This window comes from Misgurnus anguillicaudatus, chromosome 18 (genome assembly GCF_027580225.2).
Source record: "Misgurnus anguillicaudatus chromosome 18, ASM2758022v2, whole genome shotgun sequence".
NCBI classification, from domain to species: Eukaryota; Metazoa; Chordata; class Actinopteri; order Cypriniformes; family Cobitidae; genus Misgurnus; species Misgurnus anguillicaudatus.
This window is the reverse complement of record NC_073354.2, coordinates 12,115,468-12,138,570: the sequence shown is the minus strand read 5'-3', so window position 1 is coordinate 12,138,570 and position 23,103 is coordinate 12,115,468. Positions and strand designations below refer to the sequence as shown.

Genomic DNA, 23,103 nt, shown 5'->3' with positions numbered 1-23,103 from the left:
AGGTGAGGGGAGGGCCGCAACCCGAGGCTCCTCGGGGACTGGAGCCGACACAGGAGCAGGTGAGGAGAGGGCCGCAACCCGAGGCTCCTCAGGGACTGGCGCAGACACAGGAGCAGGTGAGGTGAGGGCCCCAACCCGAGGCTCCTCAGGGACTGGAGCAGACACAGAAGCAGGTGAGAGGAGGGACGCAACCCGAGGCTCCTCAGGGACTGGAGCAGACACAGGAGCAGGTGAGGGGAGGGCCGCAACCCGAGGCTCCTCAGGGACTGGAGCAGACACAGGAGCAGGTGAGGGGAGGGCCGCAACCCGAGGCTCCTCAGGGACTGGAGCAGACACAGGAGCAGGTGAGGGGATGGCCGCAACCCGAGGCTCCTCAGGGACTGGAGCAGACACAGGAGCAGGTGAGGGGGGGTTCTCCATTTGAAAGTCCTCTTGATCTAAATCAGATGGACTCGCAAATACGGTGGGAAACCTAGAAATATATGTAAAAACTGTAAGTACTGTTTCTGCAAATGTTTAAGAATCAAGCAGCTGCTGTTTATTATTGTATTTAAAAACAACCACAGTTCAAACTATAAAGATGACCTATTGCGTTTAACATTAATCGGTAGAATACATTTATTAATACATTAATTCAAAACCGTTCTATTTCACCATAAACCATCTGAAAACAGGGCTTTAAGTGTAAAATACCAAACTTGTCCTTTAAGGCTGAAACAGAAATAATTAGCAAAACTTACTGATTTTCACTCCCACATCCTGCCAGTCTGGCCCACTTCGGCCTAACATCCACATCCCGCTCTTCCCCTAATTGAAGCTTTGGAACTGTGTACCAGAGATCATTCTTAGTTGGAAAAGCTGCTGAGAACAAAGCAGAGAGATATGAAATAAAAAAACACTGACAGGTTTGTTAAAGTACCAATTCATAACAACATAAGATTATACTTTAGAATAATTTTCCAAATTTGTACAAAAATGAAGTCTTACCATTTGGAGGAGCTGATGGTGGCTTCACAGATGATGTCTCCTCGGATGTCGCAACCCGAGGCTCCTCAGGGACTGGAGCAGACACAGGAGCAGGTGAGGGGAGGGCCGCAACCTGAGGCTCCTCAGGGACTGGAGCAGACACAGGAGCAGGTGAGGGGAGGGCCGCAACCCGAGGCTCCTCAGGGACTGGAGCAGACACAGGAGCAGGTGAGGGGAGGGCCGCAACCCGAGGCTCCTCAGGCACTGGAGCAGACACAGGAGCAGGTGAGGGGAGGGCCACAACCCGAGGCTCCTCAGGGACTGGAGCAGACACAGAAGCAGGTGAGGGGAGGGCCGCAACCCAAGGCTCCTCAGGGACTGGAGGAGACACAGGAGCAGGTGAGGGGAGGGCCGCAACCCGAGGCTCCTCAGGGACTGGAGCAGACACAGGAGCAGATGAGGGGAGGTTCTCCATTGGAAAGTCCTCTTGATCTAAATCAGATGGACTCGCAAATACGGTGGGAAACCTAGAAACATATGTAAAAACTGTAAGTACTGTTTCTGCAAATGTTTAAGAATTAAGCAGCTGCTGTTTATTATTGTTTTTGAAAACAACCACAGTTCAAACTATAAAGATGACCTATTGCGTTTAACATTAATTGGTAGAATACATTTATTAATACATTAATTCAAAACCGTTCTATTTCAACATAAACAATCTGAAAACAGGGCTTTAAGTGTAAAATACCAAACTTGTCCTTTAAGGCTGAAACAGAAATAATTAGCAAAACTTACTGATTTTCACTCCCGCATCCTGCCAGTCTGGCCCACTTCGGCCTAACATCCACATCCCGCTCTTCCCCTAATTGAAGCTGTGGAACTGTGTACCAGAGATCATTCTTAGCTGGAAAAGCTGCTGAGAACAAAGCAGAGAGATATGAAATAAAAAAACACTGACAGGTTTGTTAAAGTACCAATTCGTAACAACATAAGATTATACTTTAGAATAATTTTCCACATTTGTACAAAAATGAAGTCTTACCGTTTGGAGGAGCTGATGGCGGCTTCAGAGATGATGTCTCCTCGGATGTCGCAACCCGAGGCTCCTCAGGGACTGGAGCAGACTCAGGAGCAGGTGAGGGGAGGGCCGCAACCCGAGGCTCCTCAGGGACTGGAGCAGACACAGGAGCAGGTGAGGGGAGGGCCGCAACCCGAGGCTCCTCAGGGACTGGAGCAGACACAGGAGCAGGTGAGGGGAGGGCCGCAACCTGAGGCTCCTCAGGGACTGGAGCAGACACAGGAGCAGGTGAGGGGAGGGCCGCAACCCGAGGCTCCTCAGGGACTGGAGCAGACACAGGAGCAGGTGAGGGGAGGTTCTCCATTGGAAAGTCCTCTTGATCTAAATCAGATGGACTCGCAAATACGGTGGGAAACCTAGAAACATATGTAAAAACTGTAAGTACTGTTTCTGCAAATGTTTAAGAATTAAGCAGCTGCTGTTTATTATTCTTTTTAAAAACAACCACAGTTCAAACTATAAAGATGACATATTGCGTTTAACATTAATTGGTAGAATACATTTATTAATAGGGCTGCACGATTAATCGTTTTTAAACCGAAATCGCGATTTGGATGGGTGCGATTTTCGAATCGCAAAAGCGGCGATTATTTTGATTCAGTACTATCAAATATAACAATCATCTAGTACGCCGTTTTTGACAGTTCGCTTCATGCGCATTTTACGGTTGATGCAGTTTAAACCAATAGAGGGCATTAACACTGAGGTGCTGACTGAACGTCAGATAACGCCATTGCGCGAGCAGCAGTTCAACTCCCCAACAAAGTGTACGGCCATATGATTTCCGGACACGGACAGAATCGCTAAATGCATACAAATGGAATTAACTGCACAACGCAGAATGTCATGGAAGTTGGCAGATTTTGGATTCAGTCATTTTTAAAACCCATTATAACTTATTAACCGGCAAATGAGAGGACAGAAATGCGCGAAAACATTTCCCTTTTGTGTAATGTTGGACTTAAAGAAAGGTGTATATACGTCCGTTTCTCGTCATGAATCGCAAACAATGACAAGCGCCTCATCAGACTATAAGCAGGTTTCATTAAAGCCCGGAACACATCAGACGAAAGAGGTACATTATATTTTCTTGCACGCGCACATCCGCACCGCTTTGAAAGTATATTTACATGCATGAGGGTTCATGAAGCGCGAACACAGCAAGTAGTCAGCACACGCGTGATCACTAAACTTAAGTTTTCCTTCTTGTCTAATTGAACATAAACAGCTGGATGTTTATCAGTATATTGAAGCAGAGCAGTTTTAAAGCTGTCTTGTGTCTTAAAGTGACAGTAACCTGGTGCTTTCTGTGTCAGAAATGTTTATTACACACCAAAAATTAAAATCACTCCTTACTCTTAACTGAACAAGCTTCTGCAGCTCCACATTTAAAATCCTACAGTGAGGACTGTGCAGTGTTTTATTTGTATTTTTTGCTTATGTTAAATCATAGATTCTAATAACTAATATATTTACATTTATTACAGATGCCTGAAAAGTAAAACAAGAAGAGTACAGTCTTTTGATTTAAAGAAAAAACGAAACATTTGCTTGTCAGAAGCATTGTTGTAGTGACAGCCAAAATACATTGGCCTATAGCCCTATATGTTATTTAAAAAAAACTTTCAATACATTTTTGTTAAACTGTATTTTGTTTAATGTTCTTAGATTAAAAAAAAAAGTGTGTCTGCAGAAGAGCAAAGTCTTGCAGACACCTTGGTACAATGTTTAAGAAGTATTAAATAAACAGTAGCACAGCATCTTTCTTTGGTGCTATTAAAACCACCACATCAAACCTGGATGTAGCTTTTTTATTATATACCAATGAATCGCACTTTAAATCGCAATTTTGATCAGAAAAATCGCAATTAGATTTTTTCCGAATCGTCCAGCCCTATTTATTAATACATTAATTCAAAACCGTTCTATTTCACCATAAACAATCTGAAAACAGGGCTTTCAGTGTAAAATACCAAACTTGTCCTTTAAGGCTGAAACAGAAATAATTAGCAAAACTTACTGATTTTCACTCCCGCATCCTGCCAGTCTGGCCCACTTCGGCCTAACCTCCACATCCCGCTCTTCCCCTAATTGAAGCTGTGGAACTGTGTACCAGAGATCATTCTTAGTTGGAAAAGCTGCTGAGAACAAAGCAGAGAGATATGAAATAAAAAAAACACTGACAGGTTTGTTAAAGTACCAATTCATAACAACATAAGATTATACTTTAGAATAATTTTCCACATTTGTACAAAAATGAAGTCTTACTGTTTGGAGGAGCTGATGGCGGCTTCAGAGATGATGTCTCCTCGGATGTCTGCACCGCACGCCCAATGAGCGCCTCCTCCACCTGTGGAGCAACAGCACTGGTAGCGACTGCAGGCTCCGAGGGGCAAGCATCGCTTTCCACACTGCTACTCACAGAGTTGGAGGGCTCAGTGGGTTGAGGAGGTGCCGGGACATCCGGTCGAATGCTAACAAGTGGACGATCTTTTCTATACAGAAACACCGTCGACCCGTTTTCAAGATGAGAATAGGCCCTCATCAATTTATCAGGGCACTGACGTCCTGCACCTAAAATGACGACGACGCTCATGACTTGAAACTCAAATAACACCTCTAACACAACAACAACAAGATGATAAACACGCTAGATATAATGCCTTGAACACTGACGACTACCAAAACCACACCGAACATACACCGAACTATAAACCCACAACTTTGTGATGAGCGCGCTGGCTTATATAGCTGCCGGAACTCTGATGTAATAATCACGACATCATAGCTCTCAATATGATGATGTCATCATTCATACACTGCGTTGCTACAGTTATTATAGTCAACATATTTATTATTTTTTATTTATATAAAATAGAAATGGATGTAATTAACTATTTTATTTTTTCTTTTGCAATCTAGTTTGTTGTTCAGCAATAAAATGCCTGTGAAAGACACAAACTTTTCTTCGCTCACCAGTAACTGTTTCACTTCCCACTTTCATCTCTTTAGTGAAAATACCCACTACCAACAAAAAAAAGAAAAAACAAACCACATAAATGGAAACAATACCTACACAATGACATGATTTTATATATCTAAACAGTGGTATGCACAGACCTCCGCATGGGGCAGGTGCAGAAGGACAAAAGAAGGCCCTTTTTTCCTTTGTAACCGATGCTGATATATGTGATGCATAACTCACTGGTCAATCAAAAACACAGAAATTGTCAATTGTTTCATGAATTATTTTAATTTATTTAATAATTTATTACCATTACTAAATATTTTTTACTTTTGTTTGTTTCATTTGAAACAAAATACTGAGAATAAGAAAGGTTGTTGTGTGGTAACTACTGTATGTTCAATATAGTGGATATTAGTTTTTAGTACATAAAAGATTCTTAGGCTTACACTGGTTTACCACAAATTAACAGCTTTTGCTACAGTAACCACAGCTTAACCATATTATTTATTAGTAAATATGGTAATACACTGGTAATCAATGTCAAAACCATGTTTTTACTCTTTTACCCATGGATAATTTTCACATAACCACAAAACTTAAATGTGTCAGTATATTAAAAAAACCTAATACTCACTGGACTGATAATATTTAAACAAGTACATGAGGACGGGCTAAACCATATTGTTAAACTGACTTGTATAAAAACAAATTGAATTTTTTTTTAATTCAAAAATACGGTAGCAAAATACGTTTTTTTATTGTAATTGATTAAGCTTAAGTCTTAACACGCTGCCACATTTGTTTCATTTTTAATACACATTTACATGTTTCTTATTACCTGTCATGCGTTGATGACATCTTGTGATGTACAGTATGCGGTTAAGACACTGCTGTTAAGTTCATGTAAAGAAATCTCCGCCTAGATGCACAGAGCTTCAGCTCCACGGCCAAAACCTCACGTGTTCAAGTCGGATCTCACATTACTCTGTGGATTATCTGTTTAAATGAACAGACTTAACAAAGAATTTAAAAACACATCATGTTTATGAACATAATGGCATTTATTTGGGTTGTGCATATTCGCCGGTGGTGCACAGCTGCATTACTATAACCTGAAAAAGAAAAAATACATCTATCATTCAGTGTTTAAACAGATAGATCAGTATGAATTGTATGACATCTACAGTACTAGTTCACTACTGTTACTACAATTGTGCAAAAAAAAAATATATATATATATATATATTTCTGACAGATGCTGTAGCAGCATTTTAAAGTTCAGATTTAATAACAGCTTGCGCCAGCGCAAACCATTATTTTGGCATTAAATAATGAGTGTGGGGATTATTACAGTGGACAATTAGCGTGAAAAGGCATGGGCTAGTTATTTTTGTGATTGACCTTATTGCATATACATTTTTGGAAGTTTCAGATGCAAAATTTATTGGGGAAGAGTATTTAAATGATTCACACAACAAGATTTACTTGCATGTTGTTTGCATGTGTGAAATTACTGGTATTTGTGCCATTATTTAAAGACAAAAAAAGAAACCATTTGCACTTGAAAGGGCTGCGATTGTTGCTGATATAGGAGGCGAATCACAGAGATCAGAGAGCGCAAAGATTTTTTTCCACATAAAACAGTTTTAGAAGGCCAGAGGAACATATTATTCAAAAATACTGTTTGCAAAGCATTATTTTTTATTTGCTGAAGGCAATAAAAGAGGAGTCACTAGGAGAAGTCACACAATACCCAGTGTTTTAAAACTTCTTGTACAACTTCATTTTTTCTTTGCCGTGTTAGTTGGGATTTCACACCCCGCATTTTCACCTGCGATTTCCGTGGTGCTGAACTCAAGCGCATCAGGCGTTAACAGATCACCCGCACCTGCAGGAGCATCAGCTTCTATTTGCGACCCTAAACTAATTTGCGCTGCTTTTAGTAGAGATTGCGCTGGACCTTAAGAAAATCAGCTGCTGCGTCTGTGTTATTTAATTTGCGCCTTTTTAGTGAATATATCCCGCAGATATTACCACTCCCACCTGCGCTATTTGGGAATTGCGCCCTCACATTAATTTGGCCCGTTTAGTAAATCTGGCCCTAAATCTTTTCCAGACGCTGGTTTACATTCACCAGTCCAGAAACTAAAGTTACTGCTCTTTACACTTTAAACTGTTCAACACATTTTTTTCCCCACGGGACAAACAGATACCTCGCCCACAAAAAAAAGTTACCCATACCTTTCGATAAACCTGTCAATCAGCTTCAGACCCCACCGCTCTTCTCTTCGTAGCCGAAGAATCCACCTGTCCATCGTGTCCCTTGCCAGTGTGCAAGCTAGCCAACCGTGAGGTTTGGGCAAACCTAAACAGGGTAAGCCCTACCTTAAATCTGTAAGCGAAGGACATCTTCATTTTAAACCAACTCAGCTCTTTAACAATTATGTATCTGATCACTGTGTCTTAATCACAGGAGAACAAAACAAAATAATGTTCATGCACTGAAACAACTGAAGATCCGGGTGTTCTTACCGGAAGCCTGCAGACACGTATCCGCAACCAGACACACGGACTAAATCAAAGACTAAAGTCTCTGCCCTCTCGTGAAGACTACTAGTCTCCGTCCCCATGATATTATCCTAGAAATCACATTATCATAACTTATGTTATGTATGTATTAAAGTGTAAGACTATTGAACACTCTGGCTTGAACTATAATTTAATTTATTTGACTCTTTTGTGATGATAGAGATTCACAATACTCTCTATACAACATCTTTTAAGAAAACACAAGCTGACAGAATCTCACCTGTGGTGTGTAGACTGAAGGTGTTTCTTAATGTCAAGGGTACTTCCTAGGCAGGACTGGTCGTTCCAACTTACTTCCTTCAGAGGCAAGGCGAGGCTCCTCTTAGCATTCGGAGAACACATAAATGGAACAGGCTAGCAAGTGCACGTTATTGCATTATTATGTCAGTAATAATAAGATGTGCTTTCGGCACTGCGCGCATAGGATTGTGGGTGATTTCAGAGTGCGAAGAGCGTGAAGGCTACACATATGCATCCTTTCCTGTATATGGGATATTTTTCGACGGATGTCGATGACGTAGCATCCTCGAAATTCTGGCTTTCGAGGATCCTTCCTTGACATTGAGAAACACCTTGATTCTTCTGGAGAAGATGAGGATGTGGACTCTTCAGGTTCCACTGTGACCCACAGAAAAGCTGCTGAGAACAAAGCATAGAGGTTAAATAAAACACCACTGACTGGTTTGTTAAAGTACCATTTGATATTCATAACAACAGAAGTTTATACTTTAGTATAATTTTCACTAATATGAACAAAAATGAAGTGCAGCCACACACTTCACGGGAAGCTGATGACTGCTCCAGGGAGACGCTCTCTCCTGGATTCTCCACATCACCATCGGTCACCTCAATCTGAGGCTGATGGCAGGCTGTGGATCGACCGGTCCACACTACACTCCTCTGTGAGTGATTCACTCTCAACAATAGAGGATTTCCTGATACGTGAGAAACAAAAACAATAAGCCTACAGTAAATAATTTGCCTTTACAGCTGAAAAAGTATCATGCAAATTGATACACTTGATATATGAGACAGATGCAAAGAGTAGAAATCTATAACAAACACTTTCTATGGAAATTCTTTATATTTACTATGCAGTCTCACTGCTTGGAGAGGCTCGTGATGAGATAAAGTCTCCCTTTCCTCAAAGTCTTCCACCTCTATAGTCATAAATAATAATAATTATTAACTTAATCACTAAATATTTTTACTTCAGTTTTTTATACTGAAAATAAGAAGGGTTGTTATGTGAAATTATGTTTAATATTGTTGATATTAGTTTTTAAGCTTACTATGGTTGTTTATCACAAATTAACAGCTTTTGCTACCGTAACCATAGCTTAACCATGTTATTTATAAGTAAAATAAAATGGTAATACACTTGTAATCAATTTCAAAAACATGTTTTACTCTTTTACTATTAAAACCCATGGATAATTTTCATAAAGGACCACAGAACGTAAATGTGTCAGTATATTAAAAAAAACTAACACTCACATGATGGCATTTATTTAGGTTTTGCATATTCACCAGTACACTTCAGGCTGTCCCTGTACTTCAGTCCTCACACTTTTAGTCTTATTAAAGACCTACATATAAAAATATTATACTGTGCAGTGCATAGCCAGAGCGAGCAAAGACATGTATATCAAAGCAGGAAGGTCAAGCTGAAGAGAAAGAAAGAGGATGAGAAATGAAATATGGCAATGTTAATGGTTTTCATCTCAGGCCAGCCTGGGAGCCAAACTTGGCAACCCTGACTAATCATTGAGCATCACTGGATGTTTATCATTTTAAACTAAAACTAATAATGTCAATAAAACACTTCACAATCTTACATTCTCTTCATAAAATGACTTCCCACTGAAGCAATTGGATAAAACCTTGTACTGCTTATACTGTACCTCTGTTATGGGCACCAAAGGTTCTCGGAGCAGAGATCAAGATCATGTAATGCAGTGCGAAAATATAAACAAACAGACAGTCAACAAATAAACACAGTCAACAAATGTTAATATAGAAATCTTTCTTACAGTGTGACCCCTATAGGATATTTCTTTACTTATTAAATAGAAGATTGTTTACTGTGTTTATTAAGGACAAAAGATATAATGTAATTTTCTTATCAGAAATTAATTACAAGCATGTGACTGTTTTCATTAGTCAGTCATATCAATTATATTATACAGCGCCCGAACATAGTACCCTTGGCTTGGTAACTTTCTATAGACGGTTTCAGCAGTAACAACATAAAAAACGGCTTTTGTGCAACACACGTAACTTCCGGCAAACTCCGCTAAGAATCAATAGACCCTTTTACAGCCCACGGCAATGAAAGTGGTGTTGTTCCTCACTTTGTTGCGTTTGGTTGCACTAATATATATATATATATATATATATATATATATATATATATATATATATATATATATATATGTATATATGTATGTATATATGTATATATGTATATATATATATATATATATATATATATATATATATATATATATATATATATATATATATATATATATATATATATATATATATGTATCTGCCCACTTTATATTTGGCCATCTGCTAACGCCTTCTATCAACTCCACTATAGTATAGGATCTGGTAGCTGTGTTGAAAAATTGATAGTCAACTTTTTAAAATAACTTTCTCTGTCTGTGCTGCTTCACTGCTGATTCTTCTTGCCATACTTCCGTTGCCAAAATGCGCGCGCATACGCTGCCACGTCATCATTGTTTACAAACAGTAAAATGGTCTATAACAACAAATTCCTTTTAGAGTAGTTTATTTCTATTAACAAGCAAAACAAACAATAAGTAGATTACCTTAGTTTATATTTCATAGCTTAAACATATAAAAACGACACTGAGCTAACGCTGCTGTGTAAAATGTATACAATGTTAAACTACACACCAGCTGCCAAACCTCACTTCACATAGTGGTGATTTATAATTGCCATCTCCCCTTGTCTTTAGGAAACCAAAACATTTGTTATTTTTGACGAGGTATTTGTTCCAGAGTTCATTTAGCCACTAACAGTTAGTCAGGCCACTAAACAAACAGAAACCGGAAGTAAAGTTCCGACCAGACAAGTAACCGTGATAACGCACGTGCGTCGGGCGCTGCATAATATCATTGCGCCAGCTGCATGTGTGGCAGCAACGTTTCTTGATTATTACGCCGGAATGTGACTATAGTTTCTAGCCATATCGGCCAACAAAATCACAGCTTTTAATTTTCCGTCGGTCTTAGTAACCTTACACGATGTAACTACAGAAGAGTCATATTTTAAATAGGGAAAATATCGAAACTCTTTGATCATTTGTTGTTTAAGCGTGACGATAACGGTCTAAAAGTGATACCGCCAGACCAGGATATCGGCTGAATGGATTCCCAAAACGGTAAAAATCAATTGTTTAACTCTATGGGAGCCGTAAAAAAGCATATATTTTTAAAAAGTGGAGTGCCCAAGATCTGTCTAAACAAAACACGTGTGGCTCCTGCACTAACTTAAGTGTAAAAACGTTGTCCTCTTCATGTTAATCTTACACACATCTTGTGACAAACTAAAACTGACATTAAAGTCAACATTAAATATTTTAATTAAAACACACTTAACTTACAGTCTGTAAATCATAAGCGCGAGAATTTCCTAGTTGAGTTGGAAATGCCTTGGGGCATTTCAGTTTGAGTCGTAACGTTAGTCGTTTTAGTCTCTGGATCAGCGAGAACGAACTTGTAACTATGCAGATTTTATACATGCACAAACAGCTAAATAATATAAAAAGAAAACATGAAATCTTATTATTTGACTCTCTTGATCGTATACTGATTGTGATTGGATGAAAGGTGTCGGAGATCATTCTCAAGTCTCTTGATCAGCACTACTGCTGTTGCTGGTAATGGCGCTGCAACAACCGACAGTTGGACGACGTCAAAGTACCGCGAGAGCACCTCAATAGCAGTCTCCGTTGTATGACTTCTCGAATCGCTCTCGCGGGATTTTTATGTTATCTGCCGCTCGGTTCTTGTGACGCCACATTTCAGTCACTAAATAAATCAGCGTTGCAGTCCAAAAACCGGTTTAGGACACCCGTACGGGGACAAGTAAATTAGGCTTAAAATACGGAACGTCCCGGCTAATGCGCGACAGTTGGCAACCTAAAGTACTAGGAAAGGTGAGGAGCAGATGAGCAATTAAAATCCGATCACGCATTACGTTATCCTCGCCTTCAGGAGATGCCACTTGAGCGCAACCTCTCAAGCTTTGGGAAAAAACGCCTTTATTTTTAGACGCGACATGCTCCTCAAACGTTTACATCAATAATTAAACGAATATGAAACGAAAGTACGAAAACGAAAGTAAATAAAAATCTTTTAATAATATTATTATATTATTTTATTTTTAACAGCAGATGCGGGACGCAGAGAGGGGGAAGTTGGGACCACGTCTAAAGAGTGGCGTACACAGACCTAGGGGGAGTTTATACTTTGTAAACCAGCGCTAATAAAATGTTATGCATAACACACCATTCAATCAAAATTAGTTACCTAAATATTAATTTACAATATGTATTTTTTTTTAAAACAAAATACTGAGAATAATGAAGGTTATTATGTGAAAATGTAATATTGTTGATAGTAGTTTTCAATATAAAAGATCAAACATCTATGGTTTACCACAAATTAACAGCTTTTGCTACCCATTGCTTTACCATGTATTTATTAGTAAAAGTGGTAGCGTTAATGCAATGGTATTCAGTGCCAAAACATGTTTTTACTGTTAAAGGCTATAAAAAACATGGATAATTTTCAAAAACGAAAATCCTATACTTCAGAGAGACGTGCATATGAAGTAAGTATAGCCTAACTATAAACATATGCACTGTAAATAAATGTGTAAGCAGTGAAACAGCGCAAATGCAAACAGGGACCAGGGTAAAAATGCGTTTTGAGTTTAAAAACATTGAGTTCCCCCTCCCTTTCCTCACAGTGTTTTGGCCCACTGCCTGTGTTTCCTTTTTTATTATTTTTCCAGGGTGCGTTGCAAACTTCCCAAGAAACGCCAAATAAACAGTCGCTCCGGTCAGGATACAGAAAAAATACGTTGTTTTTTATTACTCTATTCGCCAAGTGTATTTTAATCATTCACCGCACAATTGCGCAACTCCCTCTAAAGTTTGTTTATCAAGTGTTTTGATCTTAAGGGAATAGGGCATATGAGGATAACTTCGGATTGGAATTACACACAAGTTCTTTACAGTGAAACTCCAGGCAGTAAGTATGCTGTCAAGCAATTTTTCTTACTTTAAATGTCAGATAAAGTGATTATTTTCTTTACAGATGATAATGTTTGAGAGTATAACACCAGCTAGCTATGGGTTTAAAGTGAAGTTCAAGTTTAATCATTGTAAACAGCTTCCAAAACATTGCAATACGTGGTTTTGTAGAAGAATATTGCTTTTGTTTACATTTATACTTACAAGTAGCTACAATTCTGCTGTGTTATTTGTGCCCCCCTCAAAAATTACTCTTGAGAAATAATATTTACTCCTATAAAACTTGATCAAGTGATGTTTTACAATGCTAAATCCATAGTAAAAAATAATATTGACATACATTTTTTATATTTGCGTCTGTCACTATGATTATATGGGAATAAAATACTGTCTTGACTTCTGTTGTTTGTTTAACATACACTGATCTGCGTGTGAGCAGAGTATTTTTTACACTTAACTGTGTAAAATTTAAACATTAACAGTGTGAATAAATGCGCATCTCTCAGTAGCCTATAGTAGATACAATGTTTGCATTCCTGTAAGATGTAAGATCCTGTACCATCTGCATTCTACATCTGCATTCCTGTGCATCCTGTGCTTACTAATAGTGATCAAGACTATTGGAGAGTAGTTGTCAAATCACAGTATAAAACAATAAAAACAGCCAATTCATCACCGCTTTAACCTGCATTTAAAATGTTTTCACTTCTGCACTTTATATTGGGGCGAGGTGCCATTGTATAGATTTTGTAGAAAGGCCTGCTGTATTAGACTTTGAAAACCCCTGATCTAGTTAAATGATTTCATAACACTGTTTATGAAAATACAATGATAGTGCAATTGGTGGTCCATAACAATGGCTAATGATTAAACATGCTTGAGATCTTTAACACTTAACCGACTTTTTCAGTTTTTCTTCGGATAAATCCACCCTGAACCAGTGTCAGCTGAGACAAACCTTCTTTTGTGAAATTTGAGACACTGCTGGTTACATAACAGATCTGAGGCCATTGGTGAAGAAAGCATCTTTGAAAGCATTAGCATTTCTGAATATCAAAGACCTAAAACTATCAGCTAAGGTAAGAATATCGCATAATATTTGCCAATTTGGAGCCATCTTTGTGTTGTGAATGATTTACTAACTCTGTAGACCTTGGCCAGTTTGGACTCACCAAACCATTTGAATAATTTCTTGTTTTTGTGTATATCATGATCATTCAGTACTGACAGTGTTGCCGAGGAGCATGGCTAAGCGTGTTGCTGTGATTGGAGCAGGCCATGCTGGGCTTGTCTCCATCAAATGTTGCTGGGATGAAGGTCTGGAGCCGGTGTGTTTCGAAAGCAGTGATGATATCGGTGGACTCTGGAGATTTAAGGTGTCTCATTTTCTCTCAAAATGTCTCATTTTGAAAAAAATGTATTTACTACAATGTCTCTAACCAATTGTCTGTGTCCTATATGTTCATTTAGGAGACACATGAGGCAGAACGCACCAGTGAACACCTCTAAAGAGATGATGTGCTTCAGTGATTTCCCGATGCCGGATCATTTCCCAAACTACCTGCACAACTCCCTGCTCCTGCAGTACTTAAGACTATACGCTGAACACTTCGGCTTGCTCAAACATATTCAATTAAAGGTTTTTAGCGTCATGCCATTGTAAAAAGTGCTGATCTCAAAATCACATTCATGTTCAGAAGTCTCTTTTTTAGTAAGGTGTTTAACATTCAATCCGTATGTGTTTCAGACTACAGTAAGCAGTGTAAGAGAGAGGCCGGATTTCTCTACCTCTGGTCAGTGGGATGTGGTGACCGTGAACAGAGATGGACGAGAGGAGAAACACGTGTTTGATGGTGTTCTAGTGTGTACAGGAAAATACACACAACCTAACAGACCCCTCTCTGCCTTTAAAGGTGCGTCTGATACATCAAAAATATTTCACATAACACACAACACTGCACTGTAGATCTTTGAGCACAATACAGAGTAAAGTGTCATATGTGGAAATTAGAGGTCCGATAGTGGATTTTACCATTACCAAAGTAATTGAAACATGAAAATGTGCTAAATTAAATAAATGTATGAATAAAATTATATTAATTATATTAGTACGTTTTGAAATAAATACTTCTAAAATATGCAGCTTAGATGGCTAAATTATGGATAAAAGTAATCAGCTTTATTGTGTGCCATTAACGTCTATAGTTATATATAAATATTAGGGGTGGAACGATACATGTATTCGTTTCGAACCGAATCGGTACGGGGGTCACGGTTCGATGCACGAATTTAAACGGAGAATACACGGTATGAAAATTAAAAAAACTTGCGTGCATTATAATTAATGTAATGCGGAACTAATGTTAGATACGCGGGTTCTTTATGGACAGCTAATCTGTTGCCCCGCTTTAGCTCTGAAGCTCTTGCTGAGTCCCAATTTGCATACTATCCGTCCTAAATAGTATTCGAAACTAGAATTAGTACGTCCCAAAACGTAGTATGTTGAAATGAGTATCCCAAAGATACCCGGATGGTCTACTATTTCCGGTTAGATTTCGAAGTGCAGATCGATCCACACTCTAACGCCTAATATTGCCCACAACCCATTGCGTTCGGGAGGGAGGAGCTTTGTGGTGATGTAAATATGGCAGCCAGACGCAGCAGCGGAGATGCGCCCTCAGCTTTTAAGTGTAAGAATTCAAATGTTTAACCCTAATTAAAGTTATCTTTCATTGTCTCGTAATATTCGGTTGATGTTGTGAAAATAAAGTACCATGGCTGTAGTACTGTGTCATGCATGTGTCTTTTTTATGTATTTCTTTTTATGTTTCTGTCTTAGATTTATATCTTATTATAAACCCTTATGAAAATAAACACCTTTTACTACACTAATCATAGTTTAACCACACTGACTTATTTGTAGTAATACTGTGGCTGTACAAATGTTAACTTTATTAAGAAATATGGTTACTAAACTTTTACTATAGTAAAAGCATGGTCATTTTCATCGCGGTATTTTTGATTTGCATACATACGTATAAAATAAGCATAAAATACGTTAAACAATAGTTATACTATAAACTTTAACTATTTTGAAAATAAGTAGCTTTCGTTACACACATTGTTGCACATGAACATCATAACCAGCCGCCTCACAAACAACCTGCGTTTGGTGTGCGTAACTAGGCAACCACGTTGTCGTTCACGTTGCATGACGTCATCGAAGTACGTCCCAGAACGTGCATACTCTTTTGCTACACACTCAAAAGTACGTACATTTTCCTCACAAAAACAGTACATACTTTTAGGTCGTAGTATAAGTAGGCGAATTGGGACTCAGCATCTGATAGGCGCCGATGCAGCCGAGCTCCGCCTATGTATGCGCTCTATCAGAGACCGTCTACATTCTCTGGCACTCTGCAGTTTTTTGTCAGGTTGACGGTCGAGTGAGTGAGTCAGAAAGCAGCGACAGCGAGTATGGCAAATGGTGGTGAAGATCTGCTGGCCTCTTTAAGATCGCAAGTTTGGGAAAACTTTAGTTTTCCAGTCAGCAGTACAGGCGAGAGAGTGGTGGAAAAGACGAGGAGTGTGTGTCGGCGTTGTCGGCAGTTTTTGGGTATGTGAGTGGAAATACATCAAATCAGGGCTCTCAAGTCACCCGCATTCACCACACGCATTTCAGTTCACAGGCCACACCTTGTATTTCTCACGCTGAGAAGTGGGAGATAAATTGTCCTGCTATTTATATTTTTTTCTATTTTTATAATTAATGGACAAAGCGCAGGCATACGCAGAGCAGTTCGGTCGAGTTCAACTGCTTTCAGTTTTTTAAGTGTGCTGAACTTCACGCAGCGCCATCAGCGTCAGAGTACCGCGAGAAATCTTGCGGATGAGGCTGATTTAAATCGCTCTCGCGTTACTCTGACGTCATCCTCTTGTCGTTTCTTGCAGCGCCTGATGAAGTCGTACACACCTAATAATGCATCCTACAAGCCTACATTTGTTTGTTCTTTAGTAAATTAATATGAAATAAATGTGCTAAAATGTAATTTAAAAATGTATTTAGGTAACTTGTAATACATTTGAAACCCATCTTTGTATGAAAGATGAGTACAAGTTTATAGATATGTTAAATGCATTTCAGTTCATATTCATGACATCTCACAATAACACAGATAAGGACACCTATGGTTTTAAGAATATCTTAAGTACTAAAAAAATTTGCCTTCTGCATTTTTGTTTTGCTTTTCCCTCCATTGTACCGAAATTTAAACCGAACCGTGACGTCTGAACCGAGGTACGAACCGAACCGTGACTTCTGTGTACCGTTCCACCCCTAATAAATATGGTCAAATACTTACAGAAAACATATAAACAACAGAGCAAAGTGGAGCAAACTGTACCGTTAGAGCTGTAACAAAAAAGATATGATGTGTATATGAAGAGTTTGGTTCCAAAACGCAATAAATCCATTTTGACAAATTTCTGTAAAAACGTGTTTTCTATACCAAGAAAGTGACAAGATGAAAACCACTATTTTCTGTTACAAACTTTCACATAGCATCTTTAGGTTATAAAAACATAAAAAATTCAAATCCATAACTTGATTTTCAAAGATTTATTATAAAAACGGATAATTTTTTCCACAAAATGCAATAAATCCATGACAAGTTTGTATTCAAAATGCTATAAATCTATTAAATCAATCGCCTATATAAATGTGCATTCATCTTTGCCATGTTATATTCATTTAGTTGACTAGTTGTACACACTAATTAAAAATATAAACATTATTGTCATTAATCAAAACACTTACTTTGTCATATTAAGAAGTCATCGGTTATACTTGACGTCCTCGCTTAACGTTTTTCAAAGCGATCAGCTGTAAAATGTTTTGGTCCTGCTCGATTTTCGTTGACTTTGAGTAAAATTATGGAAAGTTTTTCATAAGATCCCCTGGGGTCAATGTGTTATCATGACAGTAACTTGATGCTGTCAGCCCGGCCAAAGCACCCGTCTCCCGAGTTCTTCTGCGTAAATTATTAGATGTTGATGGCTTACGTTTCTTTCGCGTCACAGAAAACCATCACAGGTTTATCAATGCTATTAAAGTATTATTTTGTTTTTGTTTGTTTGGTGATCACGAAGTACAATGTAGATGAGGAAAACTAGGATTCCGTGTACTCAGCGCGCCGCCATTCTTTGTTTACATTGCGTGAATGGTGCGCTGTAATCTGTGGAGGAGTGGATTTATGGCATTCTGTAGAAAAGGGGGAGTGGCGTTTATTGCATTTTGGGAAAAAAGGGAGAAAAGATGACAGAATAACACTGCGGAAATTGGATTTTGCATAAAATTAAGAATTTACTTTATAATACTGACCTGATATAATACTGATTCTGGCAGTAACTCATTTTTTTCAAAAATGGCGTTTATTGCGTTTTGGAACCAAACTCTTCATATATTTAAACGCTTAATAAATTTTTAAATCAATCAATTTGTCTCTGTTCACATTAGTTAATGCACAATACATTATCAAATATTATTAATGTTGTAAATGTTCATTGTTAGCTAAGGCATTAACAAATGTTAAGGAATAAACCTTTATAGTAAAGTGTTACTAAACTTTCTTTCACCATTTCCTTCACAATGTCTACTTATTTCTATGACTAACAGATTTCGTTACATGTGTCTTTTTTACAGGCTCTACCATTGCTTGTAAGCTGGATTGGGTAAAATGGATAATCTTAAAGGAACCAGGCAAGTACAGGATGTACAGATGCAAGTTACAAGTCATGTATTTTTTCGAATACAATATTAAATGCTGTCACGTGTAAAAGTAATGTGGCTAATCACTTTTTATTTGTAGTTTACTTGAGTGTCCTTGCACTTTTCAGGAGTTAGGGCAGATGTGGAGGCACAACCCGTGATACCAGATACACACCAAACACATTATCGGTAAGTTTGTACTTTACCACTACAGTTTCTTTAAATCCCATGTATACACTCATACACAATTCCCACACACAACACGGTCCACACGACCACACAGAATAAAAGAGTGTATTCAAATCAGTAACAATTGTACTTTCTGTTCAGGACATTCAATCATTACATGATCCATGTGGATGCTGTCCATTGAGGAAAGAGTTTGTTTAGAGGTAAGTGAATCTTCTGTATTTTAATGTAATTAGGTGTGGAACAGTAGAATAAGAGCAAAAGGTTTCAGAATAGGAGTAAATTCAGGGCTGAGTTTAGTTTAAGAATATTTTTCTATCTTATATTTGTTGACTTAATGTTTATAATATTTCTAACAGGTTTCTGGACAGAATTAATCCCAAAGATGGGAAAAAACGCACATCCAAATTAGGAGCAATAAAAAGACAAGGAATTTGATGCAGAGAAAAGCTGTGGCCATTAACCCCCATGTGAACAGCTTCATGCAGTCCCTGATAGAGTTTGAATGGACGACTTCAAACTAAAGGCCAGTGGGGTCTGTCTGCCACAGTTTAATGCATTTATTTTCAGTGGTCAATGAAATTCAAATAGAATATTTAAAACTATGGGCAAGTGTTCTTTTTACCACAGGGAAATGTTACCTTTTAGTCGATGATGGACTTTAAACTGAAAACTTCAAACTATATGGACCAGTGTTCTAATTGCCAAAGTAAAATTTGTTACAGGAGGGGCCTCCAAACTTGTTTATACTTGTTGATTTTATTTTATTTAACTTGTTTTTATGTTTATTATTGTTTAAAATCTTGTTTTAACATGTTTTGTTTCAATTAAATGTTTTTTAAATAAAATTTTTGATACAAACATTGCTTGGATTGCCTTTGAATTTATAATGTCATGTCATGGATAGCATTTTTACCATATTAATAACTATAGATTTAAACCTAAATATCTAGCTATAATATATATATTATCCTATTAACTGTAATAAGTAATAATTAGTATTTATGGGTCAATATAGACATTACAGTAAATTACCGTACTGTACCGTACAGTAAATATTGTAAAAATACAGTAAAGTACTGCTTTATAACTAGACAGTACTAGTTTGTATACTGTAAAACTGTATTACAGTACAGTACAGTAAAACCAAAATACAGTAACTTACTGGCAACCGTGCTGCCAGTACCGTACTGTAAAAATACAGGAAAATCATTAACAGTGTACCACCATCTTGGCTCCCCCTGAGTATATTATAATTTTAAATTTTTATTTAAAAAAAAAATTATAAATGACGGAACTTGAACACACGTACGTGAGGCTGGCAAAAGTAGACATTTGTTTGTAAACATTAACGTTAAGTCAACAGCCTTTTATCTTGCATCTTTCAAATATTTTTTACGTATTAATATTTTGTTAATAATACGTTGGTTTATTGTTGTTTTTAGTGGAAATGGTAACTTTTATCCATTATAATTATTACTTTTATAATATATTTTTTATAAAAGTAGTAATTTTATTATAAATACATTTATTATTAAATCTATGTGGCCATTCCCCTCTTTATGCACAATGTCTTTGTAACTGCACTATTGTTTTTTTTTAAATATGTTGAATATTGTAAGTTTTGTACAGCTACATTGTATATATGATGTAAAGGATAGATTATAGTTTAGATTATTGCATTATATTTATATGTGCAAGTCAGATAACCTAGTAGCCAAGTAGGGGTACGTTTATTTTGATTAAGTTGATTGTGTGAGTTTCATCAGACACACGTGGGTGTAACCACCGTCATGCGTCTGGACAGAACTTAACTTCCAGTCTCTGTTTTGTTTATGGCTGGTGGCTAAACTGACCTCTGGAACAGATATCTTGTTAAAAATAGCAAATATTTTGCTTTCCTGTAAAACGGGGATCATCGACCACTCACTGCTATGTGTGAAGGAAGGTTTGGCAGCCGATCTGTTAAAATTGTATACATTAATACAGTAACATTAGCTCGGAGTAGTTTTGATACACTTTAGCTATGATTAAGGTAATCTACTTGTTATTTTGCTTGTTATCAGAAATAAACTACACTATTGTTATTGATTTTTTGTGATACGTTTATTCCAAGAAAGCCGTTTGTTTATGTTGTTACTGCTGAAACCGTCTGTGTTGTTTCCTCATGTCACTATTTGTAACACCATGGTCCTGAGAGATACAATATTTTGTACCACTGTATGTCCTCACATATGACAATAAAAGCTTACTTAATTGAAATCTCACTATGGCGAGAGGGGCACATTTACAGTAGAGACAAAGAGGCAACGGCTTCATCATTATATCATAGGCCAGTGGTTCTCAATCTCAACTCCAGTCCTCGGGATCCACTGCTCTGCCATTTTGGATGTCTCTCATATCTGACACACTCAGTTCAGTTCATGGAATCTATCCTAACGAGTTGATGATCTTTATCAGGTGTGTTAAATAGGGGAGACGTGCACAATGTGCGGGGCGGTGGGTCCCGAGGACTGGAGTTGAGAACCACTGTCATAGGCTATACAAAGGTTATATATAAGTCACCAGTTATTCTGCAGTTTAGTTGAGTTAAAATAGCTCCTTCTCACAAACTTTATACACTCACATAAGTCATTCTGCAATAGAAAGGTAACGTTTCAATTTGTCGGAAATCTCACATTATTCTGTGGATTGTCTGTTTAAATCAATAGACTTTAAAAACACATTTGATTAAAACAAGTTTTATTTGATGTGTCCTGTTGTCTCTTGTGATGGGAATTAAATGTGCTTTTGTACACTTCGTCTTTTCCAAAATATTTGAACTGACCCATCTGCAGGAGGAGGTGCCGGAGGAGGTGCCTGCTGGGCATGCAGACTGCACATATTCAAGCATAAAAATTACTGTTAAACAAAAAAACTGCAAATTCTAATAGCACAAAAGCTGAAACAGAAATAATTAACAAAACTTACTGATTCTCACTCTCGCATCCTGCCAGTCTGGCTTTCTTGCGGCTAACCTCCACTCCCTGAACAGATTAAATTAATGTATATTAAAGGACTTTTAAATTGAAACAAATTTTTCTTAGGGTTCGGTTATAAATCTACCTGCGAGAAAGGAGCAGAGTGCTTCCTCGAGACGCGCAGGGGTGGAGGTCGCAAGAAAATTACCTGCCCGACAGGCGGAGCATGAGGAGGTGAACATCTATAAATACATAAAAGAGTACGGTAATAAACATTTCTAGAAACATTCAAGCAGGGAAAATATGTGTTTAAGAAACAAAACTGACAATTCTAATAGCATAAAGGTTAAAGGACAAGTTCGGTATTTTACACTTAAAACCCTGTTTTCAGATTGTTTATGGTGAAAGAGAACGCTTTTGACTGAAATTTCAACATATGCGGCTGCCCCGAGAATTTTCGGGTGTTCGTGTTTCACCTCCCACCTTTACAATGGGTTTATAGGTGCACTGGAACAATCCTTTCTAAAATGCATTAAACTTTCGTTTACAAAGACGTGAAACTCACCGAGTGGTCAGGGGTGTTCACTGGTATGCTCACACAAAAATCACTGCAAAAGATGCTTTCCAACAGCTGTTTTAGCATTCGTTGTTAACTTGTGGACCTTTTTTTTCAAACGCCTCACACCCATATATTCTTCCGCTTAGAGCTTGAATAATAGACACTCCAGCTCAGGTGGTGGCGATAATCCGCCATAGAAACAAAGTTCCCGACGTGGAGTAATACCGTACCTCACAGCACATCTAATACAAGTCAATGGAGTTGGACAAAACTACGATAAAACCTGTTGGAATGCGTAATTTGCAGCGATTTTTGTGTGAGCATACCAGTGAACACCCCTGACCACTCGGTGAGTTTCACGTCTTGGTAAACAAAAGTTTAATGCATTTTAGGAAGGATTGTTCCAGTGCACCATTAAACCCATTGTAGAGCTGGGAGGTGAAACACAAACACCCAAAAATTCTCGGGGCAGCCGCATATGTCGAAATTTCAGTCAAAACCGTTCTATTTCATCATAAACAATCTGAAAACAGGGCTTTAAGTGTAAAATACCGAACTTGTCCTTTAAGGCTGAAACAGAAATAATTAGCAAAACTTACTGATTTTCACTCCTGCATCCTGCCAGTCTGGCCCTCTTCGGTCTAACCTCCACATCCCGCTCTTCCCCTAATTGAAGCTGTAATTAAAACAAACAGATTTAATCCATGTATATTAAAGGATTTTTAAAATGAAA

The 23,103-nt window shown here is 37.9% G+C and overlaps 1 protein-coding gene, 1 long non-coding RNA gene and 1 pseudogene across 2 annotated transcripts; 2 read left to right on the top strand and 1 right to left on the bottom strand.

Annotated features, from left to right (window-relative positions):
• Positions 1 to 12,646: 12,646 nt before the first annotated feature.
• LOC129429283 (flavin-containing monooxygenase 5-like) overlaps positions 12,647 to 23,103 on the top strand; it is a 33,070-nt pseudogene continuing 22,613 nt past the window's right edge.
• LOC141350364 (flavin-containing monooxygenase 5-like) lies at positions 14,373 to 19,712 on the top strand. The gene is made up of 6 exons (XM_073855437.1): positions 14,373 to 14,534; positions 14,643 to 14,808; positions 18,597 to 18,653; positions 18,791 to 18,851; positions 18,993 to 19,054; positions 19,211 to 19,712. Exons 1-5 carry the CDS (start codon positions 14,373 to 14,375, stop codon positions 19,033 to 19,035), a joined length of 489 nt encoding a protein of 162 aa, XP_073711538.1. The 3' UTR covers positions 19,036 to 19,054; positions 19,211 to 19,712.
• On the bottom strand, positions 21,577 to 23,050 carry LOC129429296 (uncharacterized). Its single transcript, XR_008639171.2, has 4 exons — positions 22,970 to 23,050; positions 21,957 to 22,053; positions 21,822 to 21,877; positions 21,577 to 21,726 (listed from the first exon to the last, which is right to left on the bottom strand). It is a non-coding gene; the product is annotated as an uncharacterized lncRNA (long non-coding RNA).

Bases quoted from the DNA above. Each gene is read 5' to 3' on its own strand.
- LOC141350364 (XM_073855437.1), top strand. From the start codon at position 14,373: ATGAGGCAGAACGCACCAGTGAACACCTCTAAAGAGATGATGTGCTTC. The intron at 14,809-18,596 runs GTGCGTCTGATA...TCTTTTTTACAG, and splicing joins ACCCCTCTCTGCCTTTAAAG to GCTCTACCATTGCTTGTAAG. The intron at 18,852-18,992 runs GTAAGTTTGTAC...CTTTCTGTTCAG, and splicing joins ACACACCAAACACATTATCG to GACATTCAATCATTACATGA.